The sequence below is a fragment of the Carassius gibelio genome, chromosome B16, assembly GCF_023724105.1.
Source record: "Carassius gibelio isolate Cgi1373 ecotype wild population from Czech Republic chromosome B16, carGib1.2-hapl.c, whole genome shotgun sequence".
Lineage (NCBI taxonomy): Eukaryota > Metazoa > Chordata > Actinopteri > Cypriniformes > Cyprinidae > Carassius > Carassius gibelio.
The window spans coordinates 12,153,608-12,175,843 of record NC_068411.1 but is presented as its reverse complement, the minus strand read 5'-3'; the positions used below and the strand labels follow the sequence as shown (position 1 = coordinate 12,175,843).

At 37.2% G+C, this 22,236-nt stretch overlaps 1 protein-coding gene across 6 annotated transcripts in view; it reads left to right on the top strand.

Annotated features, from left to right (window-relative positions):
* LOC127974456 (nuclear receptor ROR-alpha B) overlaps positions 1 to 22,236 on the top strand; it is a 51,432-nt gene that overhangs the window by 7,197 nt on the left and 21,999 nt on the right. For 4 of the 6 annotated variants that reach the window (XM_052577701.1, XM_052577702.1, XM_052577706.1 and 1 more), the window contains exon 2: positions 18,386 to 18,415. The exons of 1 other annotated variant lie outside the window; for it this stretch is intronic. In XM_052577701.1, the coding sequence (XP_052433661.1) occupies positions 18,386 to 18,415 (30 nt within the window). Of the gene's footprint in view, positions 1 to 18,385; positions 18,416 to 19,762; positions 20,027 to 22,236 lie in introns of those variants that run through there. One more of the 6 variants, XM_052577705.1, reaches the window with a different exon arrangement.

Here is a 22,236-nt window from a genome sequence, read left to right as displayed (position 1 = left end):
ATACACATATCCCTGAACATTTCTGCAGCTGTTATTATGTTTAAATGAAAATGAAAGGAGGTAGTGGTATTTGATATCCTATTTAGTTTTATTGTTAATGTACAGTGAGGAAAATAGCAGTAGCCGAGGTAAGCTGCCTGATGTTATCAAGTATGCTGCTGTTTGCAGATTTACCAGATTTGCATCATCGTGACATCACACTCCCGAGTCGAATGCGCAAAGTCTGAACTACCGAGGATGCACGTCCAAAATCAGCGTACTATAGTATTGAGAAATAAGGCAGACCTACGTCACCAGTCTATTTGCCTAATCTTCCCGGTACTTTACACCGTGGTGGAAACACATAAAGCAACAGGTCTGGGGGGAAAAAAGTTCCTGGGGAAAAAAGTTCCTGGTACAAATGTTCCAGGTAATTTCGGAGGAAACACAGCAATAGAGAAAGAGATGGAGGGAGAGTGAGAGAGAGAGAGAGAGAGAGAGAGAGAAAGAGAGGGAGGGAACAACATAAATGGAGAGAATCAGCAGCCAGAAAAGAGAAAGATATGAGAGAATGTATAGTGAAAGGTTAGCACTTCCTTGCTTGTACCCAGGGCCTTTGTGAATAAACCATGGGATGTATCGGCTCTTGAACCCTCAGTAAGACCCTCTTCTTTTCTTCTACTTTCCGGCAGGGTGCATGTGAGCGGGAGATGGAGAGAGGGGTGGAGGGAGGGGTGATACATGCAGGAGAAGTGAGGGGAAAGTGTGTGAGGGAGAGGGGGCAATCAGGTTGGGACCATCCTGAATCCGACACACACTTAACAGTTAAGTCCAAATGATGAGTCCTAGTTGGTTCGGTGGCATTTTAAGGTGTCCACTAAAGAATTAAAATTCTGTCATCATTTACTCACCCTTATGAGAGTGAGTAAATATTGACAGATTTTATTTTGGGGTGAACTATCCCTTTAAATACACCTTCAAGTCAAATGTAATATTAACTTCTTAATGAACTGTTGTATAAGAGGAGCATTACATTTGCACTCGTGTGATATTGCACATAGCCCACTTCTCGTGTGATTTTTCTTAACTATGTGATGTAAATATGAGATACAATCTCAAACGGGTGTTTTGTCCCATATCTTGTATTGTAGGGACATTCTCTAGGCTCCATCACACAGTTAGTTGTGGCTCTGCCTCATATTAGTCATCAATCGACTGTATGAAATGGCACATAGGTTTGAGACAGGGCAAGTGCAATAAATGCGTTAATACTTTTAATGCTTTATTTTTCTCCAAAATTAATCTTATTAATGCATTAAATTACCAGCCCTAATATACACATACATCATACATACAAATATATATATATATATATATATATATATATATATATATATATATATATATATATATATATATATATATATATATATATATATATATATATATACATATATTTGTAAAGTACATAAAAGTGAGCACATTTTTTGTAATTATATTTAAGTTAGGCTATATCTCCATAATATATGTGGATGTTATTAATTGTGTGGCTGATTGTTTCTCAGAGACAGGGAAGGAACAAAAAGTCAGGGAAATAAAAGGAAAAAAAAGAGAATGGAAAGTGATACCCATTGACCAAGTAGCACAGAGATAAGACTATACTTTAGTTACTGAAATGAAATTCCCTCAAGGGTGTCTTATTAGGATCTTGCAACCCAATAGGTCTCTTTAGGGTCTTATTCAACTGAAAGAGTATTGCTTTAATTGGAAACTGGTGTATTGGGTTATCTGAAGTTGAACTCTTGGCTATTTCACTCTTACGGCATTTTTTCGCTGAGATCAGTTTGTTCAGTGACCTTATTCTGTTAACCATTAACCCTTTTTTATGCAATATGTGTTCAGGCAAAACTTTACATAGAACGTGGATTATTTAATTCAATTTAAAACAATTTCAGTTGTTTTTGATGTCATTATTTAGTCTAAATGCATGAAAGGTTGTTGCACTTTAATATATTGAATTTTGCAAGTTTAGTTTGCTCAGAGTTGTATTTCATATAACAGTATTTGTAATGTTTTTTTTTTTTAAATTGTCTTTTCAAACAATACTTACAAAAACAGTACACGTATGACTTCTTATACATTGTAACTAGTGTTCTCATGGTACCAAAATTTCAGTATTCGGTACCGATACCAGTGAAAATCCACAGTTCTCGGTACCAATTCGGTACCAAAGCAAAACACAAGAATATTCTAATTAAAAAATTTTTATATTAAAATTAAAAAAACTTTTTATCACTAAAACTAAAACCAATGCCATTCTTTATACTTATTTACAATTGTGTTTAAAGTTTTTCTACAAGTTATATAATTATGAAAAACAGCAAACAAATTTCACCCAAATTTAATTTGTCTTTTAATTTATGAAATTTAAACACATTTTATTTTTGGTAAATAAAGGAGATTTGATATTAAAATTAAAACATGGAAGAAATATTTTGTGATTTATTTCTTTAAAAAAATAAGTTTTATTAATTTTTTCAACAGTAGTAGCAGTATCACATACATTTTACTAAATAATAGTAATATTTAGTAGCACAATGCCTTTATGTAAAAATGAACTTTTAATGAATGCATATTTGTCATTTTACCTGAACTTAAGACTGGTGGTGATGCTTAAGATATTTTTGGTCATTGAGGGTTATTAAAAGATAATACTGCGACTAATTCTACTACCATACTAACAATATACAATGCACTATGGATTGATGAGCTGTTGGGTTCATGAATATTAATCACGTTGTATGCGTTCAGTCAAACTGATTTGCTGAAATGAAAACAGGGACGGTAATAGATGAACGCCAGCCAATTAATGCAAGCGTCACGCGCTTCAGTCTATGTAGTAAACAAACCCGCATGTCTCTGCCATTCGATCGTTCACACAGAGATGCACAGAACATGCAGGATACATATTTCAAACAACTTTTGTGGCTTTACATTTACCGATATTGGTCCATATGGAGATATGATTTGATTTATGCTAACTTTGACAAATTCCGTGACTTTCCATATTTTCATAGTTTCATTTTCATGAATTGATTTTGAGATTCCGTCCTCGTTTTCTGCTTCGCGGAAATCATAGCGCTGTATGCGTCATGAACCGGGTTTGAACGGTACCTCGGTACTAGGGGTGCTCCGATCACGATCGGCCGATTGTTAATGCGCATCTCGTCAGTAAAGCCGGTTTTCTAATCAGCGGTTAATTCCATCAGGTGCGTGATTTCACATAGAGCAGCTGTTACTACACAGAGCCGTTGTTAACTGAGAAGATGCGCCAATAAATGCTGAAAATTAACGTGATTTGCGCATCTTCTCTATTAACAACGGCTCTGTGTAGTAACAGCTGCTCTATGTGAAATCACACACCTGATGGAATTAACCACTGATTAGAGAACCGGCTTTACTGATGAGATGCGCATAACGATCGGCCGATCGTGATCGGAACACCCCTACTCGGTACTACCGGTACTTAAAGAAACCTGGTACCGTCACATTTACATTTGTTTTGTACCGACTTGGTACCGAAGTACCGGGTCTTTTGACAACACTAATTTGTAACAAACAGAAACGCATATAATCCATATATTAAGAAAGTATAAGCCCTGTGTCATAACCTCCCGCCTTCTTGCAATGCATCTCTGTTCTGTCTTATCGCCGTCACTCTCTCTTCATACAGCCCTCTTTCTAAACACATTTATCCCCATTTATTCTCACACTTCCCTTATCTGACACTCCTTTTCTGCTCTTCTCACTGTATCATCTAAACACACTTTCCCTCTGTTTTGAACTCCTCCGTGTTCACTTTCTGTTCTGATCTGTCTGCTTCTGTTCTTTGATGAGCTCCCACTTGCACCTGTGTATTTGAACCTCACATCTCTTGTGTATATCATAAACTTAACTTTCCCATTCTGAGTCAACATCTCATACCTGTGTTCACCTGTGCACATGCTAGTGCTTATCAGCATCATTATATTTTCAGCAACAGACCCTTACACTTTTAAAATCAAAGTTTCTTTCAAGCCTCTTATCCAAAAACATTTTTTTGTTCTTAAATTGGTTAAATGCTCATTGGAGATTTATTGCAGCTTCTTCACAATATAGGTAAAGACCTCCTGGGTTCTTTAAAATAATGTTCCAGGTTCAGTACAAGTCTATGGATTAAGACAGTAGTTACTGTTCTTTCTTCAGTGAAGGAAATAAATGCATCTACAATGGAACGATATGTGACAAGAATTTGGAATTACATTAATAAACATTACTTACATTATGTGTTAACATGAGATTATTGTGACAGAATCGCCAGGTTATATCCAGTTTTTAACTCCAACAATTTAAAACTGCTAAACATGACAGAATTTCCCACACTGTGCTCTAAAATATGCCAAAGGATTATGCCAAATCCAGCCAAAGGATTTATATCTGCAATGCATAACCTGGGGTTTATTCATCTAGAACAGATTTCTCACTGTTAAATTCTAAACAACTTTACCTCCAAATAACAATTTGTTTGAAAATTATTGTTGAATTTTATATCTTTGGTAATTAACCCCATATAACTGGCATTCCTTTAAAGGTTGCATTTATTTTTCTCCTAAAAATGGATGATATGTAGAACAAATATGGTGGTCTGAAGAAGCTACAAAGTAGCATCTAAACAATCTCCTAAATAAGGGATAGTTTTCATGAAAAGGAACATTCTGTCATCATTTACTCAGCACAACGTCATTCCAAACCTGCATGACTTTTTTGTTTTTGTGGAAAGAAGATATTTTGAGAAACGTCTCAGTGGGGTTTTTTTTGCGTACAGTGGGAACCAAAACTGTATTTTTTCCAGCATTCTTCAAAATATCTTCTGTTATGCTCCACAGAGGATGTGAAGTCACACGTTTAGAATGTCATGAGGGTGAGTAAATGATAATAGAATTTTCATTTCTTTATGGAGCTTAAAAATATTCTACAGCATGTGGTTGTAAAATTCTTGGTTCTATTCCTAACCTTAACACTGTGAACCCTGCTGGTAAATGTACATCACCAGATGTATTTTGCATCTCTTTCATTTTATTTTATTTTCATATCTATCTTTTTTACACAGTAGAGTCATCAAATAATCAATTGGTCTCTGGAAATTTTCTTAATGTTTTAATTGTAGTGAGTCTGATGAAAAAGCAAAGTAGTCTGCTTTCATGAGCAGAATTTGGCTGTGTGTGTAAACGTTATCACTGAGGGTTAAACCACCTGTAGTCCATTAGTTTTTTATATCACATCCACAATTTTCCACTCCTGAATGCAGAAATCTTGTTCAGACTCTTCCAATGTTTACCGCTTAGATATATCTGTGTTATTACGTCAGTGTTTTCTTTCACTATTTATTTTGCTTTTTCTCTCTGATTCTCTGATTCTCTCTAATTTACACTCATATCACCTTGCCAGAAATACTTCTGTGTGTGGTAAGAATGGACATAATCTGGTTTAAAGGAAAGATTAGTGTTTAGTGAGTGTCTTTGGATTCCTGATCTATTTTCAGAAGCCGATTGGCTAATTTGAGATCCAAAAGCTTATACCCCCACAACCCCACCACACAGATTACCTGCTTTCACACACACAAACCTCTCTCACACACATTGCAACACTTTTTCACAGTTTCTACCCAAGATGATTTGTGAATACGGTGTTTACGAAGGCAGAGTGTGACATTTGACAAAACACGGGGGAGATTTTATACAGGTGGGAGTGAGAAAGAACAGAACAGAGAAAGAGATGGAAACCACGGAGTATTGAAACACTCAACGACAATATGGCATGTTTTACCTTTTAGCGGTTTATGAATCTACATAGATGAGGCTAATCTTGAGACTCATGATAATGTCAATGGTTTTCAGATGAAAACTGAAATAACTTTGATGCTCTGTGTTGTATCTTTACAAGCTATTTATGTACAGTAGATTCATCTTCATTCACAGCTAGATGAGTTCAAAGCACTTTTTAGAAGTTAGTCTTTCAGGATGGGTCAGTTTTTCATTGTTATAAGATGTTGTTGACTTGTTGATTTCCCTTGTTTAGCCACAGGGCTCCTCAGACACTTCAGACACCTCAAAAACAGAGGACACCTGCAGTTCATGTTCCTTGCCTAGTTACCCACTGAAGCTAAGCAGGGTTAAGCCTGGTTAGTACCTGGATAGTTGACTTCTTGTTTTGCTGCCCAGAGAGCTGGCAGTTTTCAGAGCTGCTCAAAAATACAGTATGCTTAAAGTTGCTCCTTATAGAACTTCCCTGAATGCACACCGGCTCCTCACTGTACTTTTAAAAAAAAATATTTTCTTGTCTTTTTCAGTCTGTTAAGTCATTAGACTTAGGACGACCTCATGTTTCAGCATTGCTATACTATTTATTACACTTAAGTAAGATGCACTATAAACAAAATGAATGATGATCAGCTGTGGTGACAAACAACGATGATCAAGGTACTTGTGCCTTAATTTGGTTCATACTATACAGATTCATGTCATAAGAGGCTTGGACACATCATAGATACAGGTCGCAGAAGAAGAGACTTTAGAGAAGTGAGCAAGGTCTCTGCGGTCTATGTGGGTACTAATAGTAATGGGGACACTCTGCCTTTTCTAGGGCATTTACGGTGCCATTGCATCATCCAGGTGGTTGAGTAGATTACCACAACCTGTGCTTCATGTGAAAGTTTAAGAAAACATCTGTACAAGTGCATGGACATACACATTCGTTTTGTGTGACCATTTCATTGTTTCCGGCCATTTACTCTTTGGGAAAGCCTTGAGAGGTTGACACTGGAATTTCTTTAATTATTCTAAAGTTTGATGGGAATCTTTTGCCAGGGCTAGTGTTGTTGAAAGTACCAAGTTGATACTGAAACTAAAAAAAATGTAACAGTAGCTGCTGCTTTCAAACATCACAGACATTAATGTCAAGAGCATGAATACAGTCGCCAATCAGATGTGTTTAGTTAAGAATCCATTTCATACCTATCAAAGTGGACGTTTTTGTTCTGCTCGAGTTCAACGACTAGTATTGCATGCGTGCAAATCCTGTGTGACACACTGATCATCGTAGCAATGAATGGGACAACAATTCTGACATGTCAAAATAGATCTGTGTATTAGGGTTGTGCTGATAGCGATAGAATCATGTATCGATGATAGTCAGAGATATTGACATTTAGATTTCTTCTTCAGATTTCATACGATAATCAAGAAGATATTAGGCTCATTCTCCTATTAATGTATTAGATTATAATAATAACTATTATTATTTTTATTAGGTGGCCTATTATAATTCGGCTATCAAACTGCCCAGCTATTTCACTTCAGCATGCGCAATAGAGGATTAGAGCCTGTATTCAGTGAAGTTGTAACACTTTGACTTGGATAATTAGTTAAGAAATGAAAGAGATAAAAAACAAGGAGTTGGTGTCCCACACCTTTCTTGGCATTACAAATAAAGACAAAATAATAACAGGGTGGCAGAGTGAACTTATCATCCATAGTGGTTCTCACGTAGTCCTTCTCTTAAAGACTGATCACTTAACTTATAATGCACACTATGTGGTGATGACGTAGAAGGACTTCGTGAGAACCACTATGGATGGTAAGTTCGCTCTGCCCCCTTGTTATTATTTTCATGCACTCTGCACTATAATGTGATGCATGCACAATACATAGTTTTGACATCACTTATTTAGTTTAATGCCCCAGTTATGTTAGAATGCATCTCATTCTGGTTTCTGTGGTGATGCGTCGAGCTCGTCATGAGGCATGCGGTCCAGAGCTCTGTATGACCGATGCATCAGTTCAATTCAACTTTACTCCAAATATATGAACTTACCTGTTTTGAATCCTTTATATTTAACATGTTCATTTATGTCCAATATTAGCATAATATGAGCATTTAGACTGATAACTTCCGTGCGCAGATATGACAGTTGTGTCTGACTATACATGAACTAATTCTTTTAAATACACTATTTTTATATTTAACGTTAGTTAAATCAGTATGTTTTAAAGTATATTTTTTCGATTATTGATTCCATAGGCTCTCTCTCACCCATCTGACACATCAGACAAGAACGGAGTCCCTCTCTGGCTCCACCCATGCACGATAATATCGTGTATCGTCGATCTCACGGACTGATGATATGACAATTTGAAAAATGACCATATCGCCCATGTCAGGGTTTGGCAAAGGAGGAACTCAAGTGCAGACAGGATTCTCAACACGAAGGGTTTATTTACAAAAAGGGGAAAACAAAACCCACGAGGGGGAAAACACTGAGTAAGGTAAAGACTAAATAACTAAACAGGACTGGGCTGACAAGATAAACAAGGACTCTAAATACTAATTATAAACAGAGATGTATAAAGTACTAGAGACCCATACTTGAGTAAAAGTACAAGTGCTCTATCAAAAAAAAGTGACTTGAGTAGAAGTAGAAGTGCTCTTTAAGCACCACACTTAAGTAGAAGTACTAAAGTATTCAACATTTTTTGTACTTAAGTATTGCAAGTAGTCTATTTTAAAATTTACTAAAGTACTGAAAGTAAAAGTAGAAGTATTGTGTTATGTAGTTATTAAAGAAAGTAGTCAAAAGTTTGAACATTTTTGTTCAAAATAGTAATTGTTTTTACTATTTCAAATGATTAACCTAAAGGACAAATCACAATTCCTTTGACTGTAACTTCTTGTAAACAAAAAACTGTTACTAGGGTTAGTTAGCCCAGTTTGCAAAATGATGTCATTAATAACTTACCCTCATGTTGTTTCAAACCCGTAAGACATCAGAGGGTCATTTAGAATTTTTTGAAGCATCGAAAATACATTTTGGTCCAAAAATAGCAAAAACTACGACTTTATTCAGCATTGTCTTCTCTTCCATGTCTGTTATAAGACAGTTAAAAACAAAGCAGTTTGTGATATCTGGTTCGCGAACGAATCATTTGATGTAACCGGATCTTTTTGAAACAGTCCACCAAATCGAACTGAATCGTTTTAAACAGTTCGCATCTCCAATACGCATTAATCCACAGATGAATTAAGCTGTTAACTTGTTTAATGTGTCTGACACTCCCTCGGAGTTAAAACAAACCAATATCCCGGAGTTATTCATTGACTCAAACAGTACACTGACTGAACTGATGTGAAGAGAGAACTTCGTGAACGATTCGTGAACCGAGGAGCTGATGATACTGCGCATGTGTGATTTAGCGTGAAGCAAACCGACACACAGAGCGTCTGAAACGAACTGATTCTTTTGGTGATTGATTCTGAACTAATTCTGTGTTAATGTTATGAGCCCAGGTGCAGTCAACGCCAATGACGCCATTGCATTGAGCGCAAAAGAATCGGTGAACTGTTTTTTTCAACTGGTTTATTAAATCGAACTGTCAGAAAGAACTAACGTTACTGGTCATCCAAAAACCGATGCAACCGGTTCTTGACTCGTGAACGAGTCATTATCTGGCTCGGCTCGGTGTTCATCTCTCTCTTCACAGCAGTTCAGTCAGCACGCGCAGTCTCGCTTGATTCGCTCAATGATGTGCCAGCTTCATCAAACCTGCCATCTACAGTTCTGGCAGTGGTTTGTAATGGAATGATTCATAACATTATTATGATTGTAACGAGTAATAATGCAGCACAAAAAAAAAAAATCGGAGTAAAAGTATTAAACTCAGCGAAAATATGTACCGAAGTAAAAGTGGAAGTAGGAGAAAAAAAATAATACTCTAGTAAAGTACAGATACCGCCTTTTAGTACTTAAGTACAGTAGTGAAGTAGTTCTACTTCGTTACTATACATCTCTGACTATAAACAAACACTCACGGTAAGGTAAACACTCACATGTAGGAACAATCACAATGTGGAACACATATGAGGTACAATGAACCGACAAAAGACAGAGCACACTAGGGGATCTAAATAGGGGAACTAATTAAGAAACAACAAGTGGCACAGATAAGGCAATCACACCACAAGACTAGGATAACAAGGGGGGCGGGGCAAGGGAACGAGACAACACAAGCACATGGCCCAAAGACAAGGCCATGTGCTAGTACACAAAACACGGGTCTGTCATGATCCTGCCTCAAGACTAGAGAAAAGTCAGGACATGAAGGCAGAATCATGACAGAACCCCTCCCTTAAGGAGCGGCTTCCAGACGCTCCTCAAGGGAACATCAAACGCGGGACAAGACAGACTGGGACAGAGACAAAAACCAACAAGACATGACAAATAACAACAAATGCAAACATGAAAACACTACGACAGGATTAGGGTGGCAAATCAAAAAAAACAAACAGGGAAGGGGAGGGGAGGAGGCGGGACCACAAAGCTCATGGGGGAAGGCTCAGGGTGGGAGGGTGGGACAGGAGTCTTAGAAGGACGGGACGAAGGCTGACGACGGGGGGTTCGGGCCGGTCTGGGTGGTCTAGGGCGGGGAGTGGTCACAGAACAACTGACAGGGGACATGACAAGGGCAGACGCAGGACATGGGACGACATTTACTGGACACGGGGAGACAGCTGGACACTCGACGACATCTACTGGACACGGGAGACAGCTGGACACTCGACGACATCTACTGGACACGGGGAGACAACAACATTTACTGGACACGGGGGGACAACAGGACACGGGGAGACAACTGGACACTCGACAACATCTACTGGACACGGGGAGACAGCAACGGGACAACATCAACAGGACACATAACATCAGCGGGACACGGGACAACATCAGTGGGGACAGAAACTGGGTCAGGAACTGCGTTAACTTCGGCTGGCTCGGGATCTCTGGGGACAGGGTCTGGGGACAAGACAGGACTGGTAGGGACTTGAAGGATCTGGACAAGAGGAGACAAATAATCAGACAAAGTTCTGGCAGCAATCACAACGGGCATCTCCTTACGAGATAAAACAGACTGAAGCAATGCTTCAGCTGCAGAGTCGGCCGCGGCTCTCTCCTTCGCCCTCACGACTGCGGACTTGGTAAGAGTTCTCCTAGTCGCTGGCTCGGGGTCAAGGGTCTCCGCTGCTGGCTCGGGCACGCCAGCGCTCTCTGCTGCTGGCTCGGGCACGCCAGCGCTCTCTGCTGCTGGCTCGGGCATGCTTACCGCTGCAGGAAGAGACAAAGTCGCAGGACCGGAAGACCCCTTCTTCCTCCTCGGCCGTGGTGCAGAGGTCACCGCTGGGTCAGAGACGGGTTGGGGGGAGTTCGGTCTCTGGCAGGGCTGACTCCGATGCCGACGATTCCGAGGCAGACTCCCACGAAAACCGTCTCCCTCGCTTCCTGGGGAAACTGACGGGTGTGGGAGGCGCCTCAGGACTTGGTGAGGGATGTGCCTGATCCCCCAGAGCGGCCACGGCCAGGATACGACCCTCAGGGATCGCTGGCAGCTTGGCCGAAGGTGGGGACCTCAAGGGGGAAACCTGCGGCTCCTCCTGGGAGAACTTCTCCCACAGCCGGGCATAATTGCAGAGAATCCACTCACCCTCGGGCGAGTATGGGAGGGTGACCCCCTTCCTGTCGGTGGGGGATGACATCCAGCATTGCTGGCGGAACTCCAACAGGTGTTGTAGCTCGGCGGTCCTCCTGCCTGCTGAGTTCCTTTTGGGTCGGTTCATTCTGTCAGGGTTTGGCAAAGGAGGAACTCAAGTGCAGACAGGATTCTCAACACGAAGGGTTTATTTACAAAAAGGGGAAAACAAAACCCACGAGGGGGAAAAACACTGAGTAAGGTAAAGACTAAATAACTAAACAGGACTGGGCTGACAAGATAAACAAGGACTCTAAATACTAACTATAAACAAACACTCACGGTAAGGTAAACACTCACGTTAAGGTAAACACTCACGTTAAGGTAAACACTCACGTTAAGGTAAACACTCACGTTAAGGTAAACACTCACGTTAAGGTAAACACTCACGTTAAGGTAAACACTCACGTTAAGGTAAACACTCACGTTAAGGTAAACACTCACGTTAAGGTAAACACTCACGTTAAGGTAAACACTCACGTTAAGGTAAACACTCACGTTAAGGTAAACACTCACGTTAAGGTAAACACTCACGTGTAGGAACAATCACAGTGTGGAACAATCTCAATGGAACACATATGAGGTACAATGAACCGACAAAAGACAGAGCACACTAGGGGATCTAAATAGGGGAACTAATTAAGAAACAACAGGTGGCACAGATAAGGCAATCACACCACAAGACTAGGATAACAAGGGGGGCGGGGCAAGGGAACGAGACAACACAAGCACATGGCCCAAAGACAAGGCCATGTGCTAGTACACAAAACACGGGTCTGTCATGATCCTGCCTCAAGACTAGAGAAAAGTCAGGACATGAAGGCAGAATCATGACAGCCCAACACTACTGTGCATTAAAACTTGGAGTATATTTACAGATTTAAAGAGCAATGTTTACTTGAGAAAATTGTTGTTTTGGTTCAATATAGTACTATACTTAACAAATATAATTAACTTGTTTTTATCTGCAAAGAGATCAAATGCAATTACAAAATCATGTGACTTTGAGAGGAAAAAAATACTGTTGAACTGGACAAATTTAGTATGGTCCCTTTTCGTAGACCTATTAAATGTGTAGGAAAGCAAATTACTTATTATATATATTCTAACTGTGACCTGACAGGTAGGGATGGGTATCGTTAAGGTTTTAACTGTATTACTACTCTTACCGATACTGCTTATCGATTTCTTGAAGTGTCTTGGAGACATTGGCACAGTTCTTCTGGATTGAGTCTGTCTCAGTTTTTGTGTGTCTTCATGTTATTCCACACAGACTAAATGATGGTGAGATCAGATGTCTGTGTGGAGCACTGGCTGCTGTCAGACTCCTTGGGCAAAGAAAAATCTCACTGCATTATTACAATCAATGGCAAAAATAATGTTTGGAAATGTAAACTGATATTTAGTACTGACACACTACAACAAAACATAGAAATAACTTACTTAAAATATATTGATATTATGATGAATTAAAAGCTGAATTGGCAATGCTTTATATTATGAAATGTAAAATAAATATTTGATTAAATGAATATAAAACATCAATTTGTAAATGCCCCAGTGTTTTTAGTACTTACTATACATAAGATACAGTAAAAAATATAATAATTTGCATATCTGAATGAGAGTATTCCATACATTTGTCAGTTGTGATGTTAAATACAGCTTGCAACATGTCGGGAAACTTACAGCTCATATATTATTCTCTCATACAATTATAAATGCAGCATTGTGACTGAACCACTTTCATTTCTGGTGCACGAGATGAAAACACATATTTTTCTCATTTTCTGAGTCATGGAAAATTCTGCTTTTGTGAAATATTTCCTTCTTTCTTAACTAAAAGATGTTTGCTCGGTCTAGATGCAATTAAATCTGCACTTACAATATGTTTCTGTCACTTATCACACATGCACACGTCAATAAGGCAACAGAAAGCGGGTTATAGCATTTCCAAAATCGGTAAAAAGAGGCAAAAAAAAAACCCTGTTGTGACCGGTTTATGCTTATGCCGTTTAAAGAAAATGGGTTATCGCGTTTAAGTGACCAAGTGCGTTTTCCTCTTAATAAGCATAATCGGCTTAAGAACGTGCTTGTAAACGAGGTCATTGACGGCAAAAGCCATGTCACTTTAAGACCGTACACCGGTCTTTCATAATTTAGCCCTGCCCCAAACAAGTATTGGCCGTTACCGATACCGACATTGGTCAGTTGTATAAAGCAGTGCTTAAAAATTATATAAAAAAATGATTGCTTCACTCTGAGCAGAATGATGTTTTAATGTTTCTGTATTCCTCTATGAAACCAGTTTGAGTAAAAAACATACTGGTTAATATAGTTTTTTTATTTTATTTTTTTTTTTACTTTTTCTTTGGCAATAATAATAATAATAATAATAAAGCAGCCTGTAGGATTTGCATTGATTTCTTTTAATTTACTAAAAAATAAAAAAAAATCATTCTTGAGTCAAAGCCAATACAGCATCATCTTTTCTAGATTTGCCAAAGACCAAATGTATTAAACAAATAAAAAACTGTCAATGCAATAAAAACATTAAAGAGTTTATTTTCAAGATTTTTAAAAAGTGTTTCAGCTCAGATAAAAAAAAACGCTACTCTTTTAAGTGTTTTGAGAGGGGAAAAACAGCTTAAATGAATGTGCCGTACATTGCATTTTATTATTACATTCAGAAATAATGTAGGCTAAAATAATGGTAAATAAACGCAAAATTACAAACACAGTAAGGCTATTCAATAAATCCTCTAAAGTTGTATTTAGGCTAAATATAAGCGTCAAGCCAAAACAAATTAATTTACTTAATAGGCTTAACTAAACTTAAGCTTACCTCTCTCATTCTCCATGAATCCAAATGTTTCCATATTTGGGAAGTATCTGGATGCTAGCCTATTATTTAATATGTAAACTATAGGATTTGTTGTTCACTTGCATTATCAACGTAAAAGATCATACTTCACATATAGGTTATATCAGCTGTGAGGCGCTGCACTGAATGGCACCGACTGTAGGCCTACGATGTACTATTTAAAATGAGCAGTGTAACTTTTTATGTTTGTTTAACTGTATTTTATTTTGATAATTAACTGGCTGTGATTTCAAAAATTTGTATGTGTGTGTGAGGCAACGATCCGATTCCTGCATTGTCTTCCGAACTGTTACTCAGTTATTTATGGTCACACCAACTATAGGTGGACTCTACTCTGTCTTTGTCATACAGATAGAAGCAAAACATCATTCAAAACTGTAAAGCTTTTGTGAAATAAAGAAAAATGCTTTCTGCCATCCCGTCATGAACGTCGGAGCATGTTTCAGTTATCCGAAACTCAACACTTTTTTTTTCTTTCATTTTATTAATATGTTAATGATTTAAGTGAAACATATTTTGTGTATAAGCCTATATATTCCTTTTAATGTAGCGTATAAAAAGATACATATCTCCTGCCATTCATTTTACCTTAAGGCCTAATGCTTGGCTGTTCGTGACAGATCCTCGGATAAACTCTAATGCCGGTGCATTGCCATTGCGACTGACCTTTGATGATTTTACAGCTGAAAGCGGGCATTTCACTCGTTTGATGCATCAGCATCACGTTTGCATATAGCCGTACTGTGCCGTCTGACAAACTGTATTTTGTAAAGATTTTATTTTGGCAAGTATTTCATTAATTTGCCCAGAGAAAAGCGTTGGATTATGCACCAGTCATGCAACTTGTTGTCTCCATGCAGTTAATTAATAAACCATCGGTATCGGCCATTTTCATGCTACACTCTTAAATATAAAGTTGCTTCAAAAGGTTCTTCACAGCGATGCCATAGAAGGACCATTTAAAGTAATGGCTCTTTAAAAAATCACCTCTTTTTATAATCTGAAGAACATTCTTTAAGCCACAAAAACCATTTGTGAAAGAGAAAGCTTCTTCAGATGTTAAAGGTTTTTTATGGAACCATTTAGACAAAAAGGTTCTTCTATGGCATCGTGAAGCATCTTTATTATTAAGAGTGTATTTCCGATATGCCGATGGCTTTAAATTAATAATAAATTGTCAGATACATCACTGAGGTACATTTTAAAATTATATTTTAATGAATGCTTAACACGTAGTGATAGTGAGTTCTGAATAACTGTGATTGTTTGTTTTCAAAGGACATTAACTCATGCACACAAAATATTTATTTCGTTGTCTCTGGTCCTGTAATAGCTACATGGTCAAGCTGTGCCAGTTGGCCAGAATGAATGGATAAGTAGTTTATTTAGGGTTATCCAACTGCATTTAGATCTGTTACCATGGTGCCTTATTTCACCCTGATCATTCAGGTGCCAATCTGCCATCAAACAATGAACGTCCTTGCTCTCTTATGCCTATAAACATAAACACACTCAAAATTTCATGCATTTTTGTTGTTGAATTTGAGAAAATGCACAGAACTGAGCATTTTACTGACCAAAAAAATATATCGAAAACAGCATTGGTCATTTTTTTTTTTTTTTGCTATTAGGAAAATCGTGAGACGGAGTTGTGAAATAGCTGCTTTGAGAGTCTTTGTTTCCGAGTGCGTCTGCAAGTCGCCAGGCACCTATTTGTGTGTGTTCCGCTACATAAGCAAAAGTGACTTTTTCAAAAAGCCACAAAGCCCTTCAAAGAGGGAGAGAGACAGCCGGAGTGAGAGAGAGACAGAGAAAGTAAGAGAGAGAGAGGCCAAGTCTTCTTCCCAGTGATGGTTATCTTACCTGCCCTGTGTCTTCAGACAGACACACTGCTAAAAATACCCATCGGAAACGGCCAACACAGCATCAAATCTGAACTTTCTCAAAGTGTGGTCAAACGTCAGACAACGGAGATTGCTGTTTGTGCTTGTGTGTGGGCTGAGATGGGGGTTAAAGGGGGCTTTACATGTGAATGATGATAAGTGTTTGTGCTTTCATGCCTATAAAAGCCATCATGTGATATGTGTTTGTGTACATGTGTTAGTGTCCAGTTTTTACAGTTTTACAGCTGGAAATGCAGAGCTTCGTGTCTGAGGCACAGATAGCAAGAAAGTGTAGCCTTTGGTGTACTGGCGCACAAATAAGATTCCCTTTCCTGCGTGCTCTAAAGCTGCGCGAGCGTACTGTACCTGTCTGTACCCGCGTGACTAAACTGTGACAAAACTGAAATGTTTTTTTTTTTTTTTTTGTAAAGAAGAACTAGCATACACGTTTGAAAAGCCAGAAGTAAACGTCAGTCCTGCATTAGGATGATTATTTTTATTTTACCTTAAAATTATATAGACTGAATTTTATTTTAAGATCACCTGCTGTAGCACACTGAAAAAAAAGTGTTTCATTCATCCAATTAAACATTTTTAGGGTAATGATTCACATGTATATTTTTTTTTTACTTGAGACAATAAGTTATTTATTTAATGGCTCAAGTAAAAATATATAGATGTGAATCATTACCCTAATTTTTTTTTAATTGAATAAATGAAACACTTTGTTTGCATCTTTGTTTTATTCGCACCAACATTATTTGATTTTAATATTTTGGAATAATGTATTTATACATAGCATACTTTTATTTATTTTCACTGGTAAATACCTTTTTTTTTTTAAACCAAATGTAAAAACTAAAACAAATACTGAATGCTGATTAAGAAACATCTTATTGAATGTGTGTTTATTGTGTTGTTTGGATTGTAGAACTATGCAGTTATTGCCTTTAATGACACATGGTTACAGTTAATCATTTCATTTAAGGCCAGTTCTCTGTTTCAAACCAATTCAAAAACCAAAGCTAAATGCTGATGTCTGTACCATTTATGTTTGTATTGAATGTAGGCTACTTACTGTGCAGATACTGATGTTAATTTCAGATGGTTACGGTTATTGTTTTCAATAGCCAAAAGCCAGTTTGGCCTATTAAATACCAAATAAACATCTTGTTTATGCACACTTTCCTTCTTTCTTGTTTGTTGCTTAAAGATAAAAAAAATAATTATTGGAAATCGGTATCGGAATCGGCCAGTTTGCATGTAAAAAATCAGTTACGGAATTTGCCATGAAAAATGATCGTGAATCCCTAGTTTTATTAAATGTGCTTAAAAATGTTAATTATTAAAAGAGATAGTTTTATTAAATGTGCTTAAAAATGTTAATTATTAAAAGAGATAGTTTCTTTCTTTTGCTGAACACAAAATAAGATATTTTGAAGTTTCTGGTCCCCAATGAAATTCCATAGTAATTTTTCTTCCATACGGCCATCAACAGTTTGGTTGCCAACCAAATCAAAAATATATTTTTTTTATGTTCCATGGAAGAAACTAACTCAAAGGTTTGGAACAATTTAAAGTATAAGTAAATGATGAGAGAATTTTTATTTTTGTGTGGTCTATCCATTTAACTTTCAATAGGTTAAACTAAAAATGTTATTAAAAGAATACCTTTTTTATTTATTTTTTTATCCTGTAAACAAATTTGAGACATGTCTAACCTGATTTGTGTGACTTGTTATTTTTAGCAATGAACATTAAATAAACAAAAAATTTAAATCTAAATTGAAATGTAATTAAATCTAATTTAATTACTCTATTTTTTAATAGAGTCTGATATAGTGACAGGCCTTATTCAAAATTTCAAGACAGAGAGAGATTTGCAGTGTTTACTAGTTACATTTCATTCTACTTCACGATTACTGTATGTTGAATATTGTTTTTATTCAATATATTTAGAACATATATATTTACACAAAACATATTTATTGCCTAACTAACTATTGTTTTGTACCTTTCTTTAGGAAGTCCAGTGCACAAGAAATCTCATCTAAGTAAGTACAACTGAGAATCTCAACCATTCCTTCTGTTCACTCTGTGTAGCTGTGCAAGTATGTTGTATTTTTCAAGCACAATAGCAGTTTTCTAGTGTGTGCGCGCTATGAAAGGTGGCTCGTTTAACCCCCTCTGCATGTTGTTTTTTGCATATCAGAGAACCCCTCCATTGTGGTTATAGGAAGGGGGGCCTGTATCAGTGTAGCAAAGCGGTGCATTATTACACCTGCCAAACACACACAAACACAATGCACCTGTATCCACATATATTTTTACTTCAGCCACAAAAGCTGTAGGTTTAAATGTGAGCAAAGCTACCATAGACACGCACGCACAGGTGTGCACAGCCATGGGTGTGTGCATCTGAATGAAGATAAGATCTGAGAGTATTTTGGTGAAAAGATGCTGTTTAAAACTCTTCCCGCTTTTGTGTTTGATAACAAGCGTGAATTGTGTAAGTCTTATGCTCTTTCTTTCCTTCCTTATCTCCTTTAATTTTAGTTTTTGCATTTAAATTTGAACTTGGTGGCAATGTCCAATTGGTCATTTGATCTTTTTAGGTCCTTCTATAGAAAGTTTCTCAGTCAAATTAACTTGATAAAATTTTTAGGAAACCCTCAAAGGAAAAAAAGTGAGTTTGTTTCATATCATATTAGTGTACCACCTTTATTTGAATGTGACTGTAGGTGGATTAGAAAACACGCAGAGCGTGGTTGGAACATGATTCATAATGACAAGCAATAACAACTTTCTGCCGTATTCTGTAGCAATGATATCAAATGATGACCTTAACCAGCTGGTTTACACCAATACCCTCTACCACCAATCAGACCAGCATCATATCCTTTCTGAACGCTAATAGCCAACAAGTCAACTTTACCATTTAAATGCTGCTTTGTCCTTTAATCAAGTAGAGAAAGGAGGCACAGTATCCTTTCAAAAAACAGTAATATGTAACATTTAGGTACTAATATTTTGTACCTTGTTATAATTACATTAGGACACCTTAAAATAAATTGTAACCAAAAAAAGGCTAAAGGTGTACATTTCGAAAGGTAACCATCCCAGTAACAGTTTTTGTACCTTTTTTCCCTAAAAGCACAATCCGAAGAACAGAAATTATTCAGGATGGTTTGATACTATTTTGAGTTTTTAGTTGTGGGGGCTCTGATGGAAAATGAGAGGGATGGAGTGAGAAATTCAGGATGCAATGAAGAGAAACCCACAGAGGTGAGCTGCTCACACTGCTGGAATGGAAAGAGAAAGAGAAAGTAGAGTCCACCTATAGACGGACAGAGAAACAGCACGAAAGTTCTCTAGAAGAGACTTCATGCGTGTGCGACGGAGAGAGGTGTACCTTACAGTCTGAAAGGGACAGACCCTCTCCCTATTTGTCACTCGTGGATAGAAACACACACAAATGCTCTCTCTCTTTGTCACCTACCGACTGAAAACCACCTAAATCTCTCTGTCATCTCCCACCCTGCGACAGCATCATCTGTTCAGAAGTTTAACTGTGAGACTGAGCTGTCAACCATAGTGAGTGATTTTGACGTATAGCTTCACCAGAGAAAGACAGCAGTTCACACATGCTGTGAAGATGATGCGAGGTAGGCGTTTATGTCTTGTGTTTGGCCTAATAAGTGTGTATTTTTACTGATGTTTGTGTGGGTGTGTGACAAATGTTTGTTTACATTACATTGGATGCATCCTTGTGTCTTTGAAACTAATGGGTTTCATTTTGGTTAGAGCAACTTACAAGTTGCGAAACACTTTTGTGTCTATTTTACTCTTCCGTTTTGCTCATCAAACACAAGATCAGGACACGGTGATTATATATCCATTGCTTTCAGGCTCTCTGTTTGACCTTTTCGGAGTTTCGCTGTGTTGTTTGTAGTTGTACGCGACTCATTCCGCCATATTAACACGTCCGAGACTTCAGAGATGGATGATGCACATCATGGATATCTTGAAGGATTGGGTGGGATGATATGCAGGATTTTGGTGGACTTCAGAAAGCAGTGTAGATCTGATGTGCTTTGATTTTGAAATCAGGACTTTTATTTATAATTTCTTTATAAATTCTAAATACCTTTGCATTACCTGAACAAAACAATCGATTTTTTTAAAGAGAATGTATGTGCCTTTTATAATGTCAAATGTTTTTAAATATGCAGATTGTCTTGTTAAGAAGATTGTGCTGGAAAGATTGATTTAGTTTAATTTATTTGTATATATTTGCCATGCAACTGCTTCATTCTAATTCTATTTTTCATACTTGGTTCGTATTTGCTTTTAACTTATGTAATTTATGAATAGATTTAACAGTAGACTTGTGTTTGTGGATGTGTGTGTGTGTGTGTGTGTGTGAAGTGGTCCAGCGTGGGTGTGTGACTCTAGCTGTTCTCACTTTGAGAGTGAGTTTAGTAAAAGGGATTTTCACACATTCAACATCAAATATGCCATTTCCTTTTCCAATTCACCTTTGAGCCTAAGGCACAACATTAGTTTAGTCTAAAATCTGGTTTGACATGAAAAACTGAATAATCAAATTGGAAATTGATGTAGAAAGTATCCTTTTTTTATTCAACTTGGTACTTTATTTGAATCTTAACTAAGTCTTTTAAACAATTTGATATAACAGGACTTTTCTATATATATATATATATATATATATATATATATATATATATATATATATATATATATATATAGATAGATAGATAGATAGATAGATAGATAGATAGATAGATAGATAGATAGATAGATAAATAGATAGATAGATAGATATAAACTTTATATAAATCCTTAAACTCACAATGAATGAACAATAGAGACAGTGACAGGTAATGCAGATAAGTAATCAGTCACAAACCTGGCAAGCCACAGTATTGTTTAATGGTCAGATAAATTGATTATTAGTTTATCTTTGCATGCACTTTGTGGCTGTTATGATTAGTACCACAACTAAAGATATGATTACGCGACTACAGATAAAGGGTTTAACGTGTAGATTATCTCATTAAATATATAAACACTGCAAGATAAGGTCTCCCTTTCAGAAACTCTTTGAATTGAACATCCTCAGATTTGAGTCATTGTGTTTGGCCTAAACGGAAATAACACAGAGGGAGAATTAAAGATCGTGTTTATCTTTTTAGCAGTCACTCTATTTTGGTTTACTCTCTCCTGAGACCCACACAGACAAAACTGAGGACCCCGAAAGTATCAGATGACGTTCGTTTGTGAGGCTTGTGGCTGTGGACATTGTTCAGAAATGACTCTCAAATAGACATTTTTGTACAGTCCCCTAAAACTGAATTTTCCGTAGCAGCCCACATCACGTATGTGGTTAAATATCTGCTCATCAAAATTGCTACAATTCAAGCAGGACTTGCTGAACTCAGCTGTGTTGTATCTTTTCACTTTGCATTATCTGATGACAGTTTGCACTGAAGCTCTCGCTGTAGTCCAACACCGCGCTGAAAGCTTTTTTAGGGTGATTAAAACAAGTATTTAAGGCGCCGTTTAAGAATTCCAGATTCCAACCACAACTGAGGCTGTCTTTCCTCTTGCATTGATTTTCATTTAAAAATGACATTTCTATCGTGTATGCACTCGTAAATTCATTTGTTTCTCATAATCTTAATAAAATGCTTAAATGCTGGATAGATGTAAACTGTGTCTAGGCACAATAATTTTAGTAACAAAACATAAACTGTTGAAAAAAAAATCCCAGGATGCACCTCATGAAGTTTGTTGAGAGAATGAGCAGCAAAGATGAAGATTAAAGATAGTTTTGATTTTATTTAATATTTTA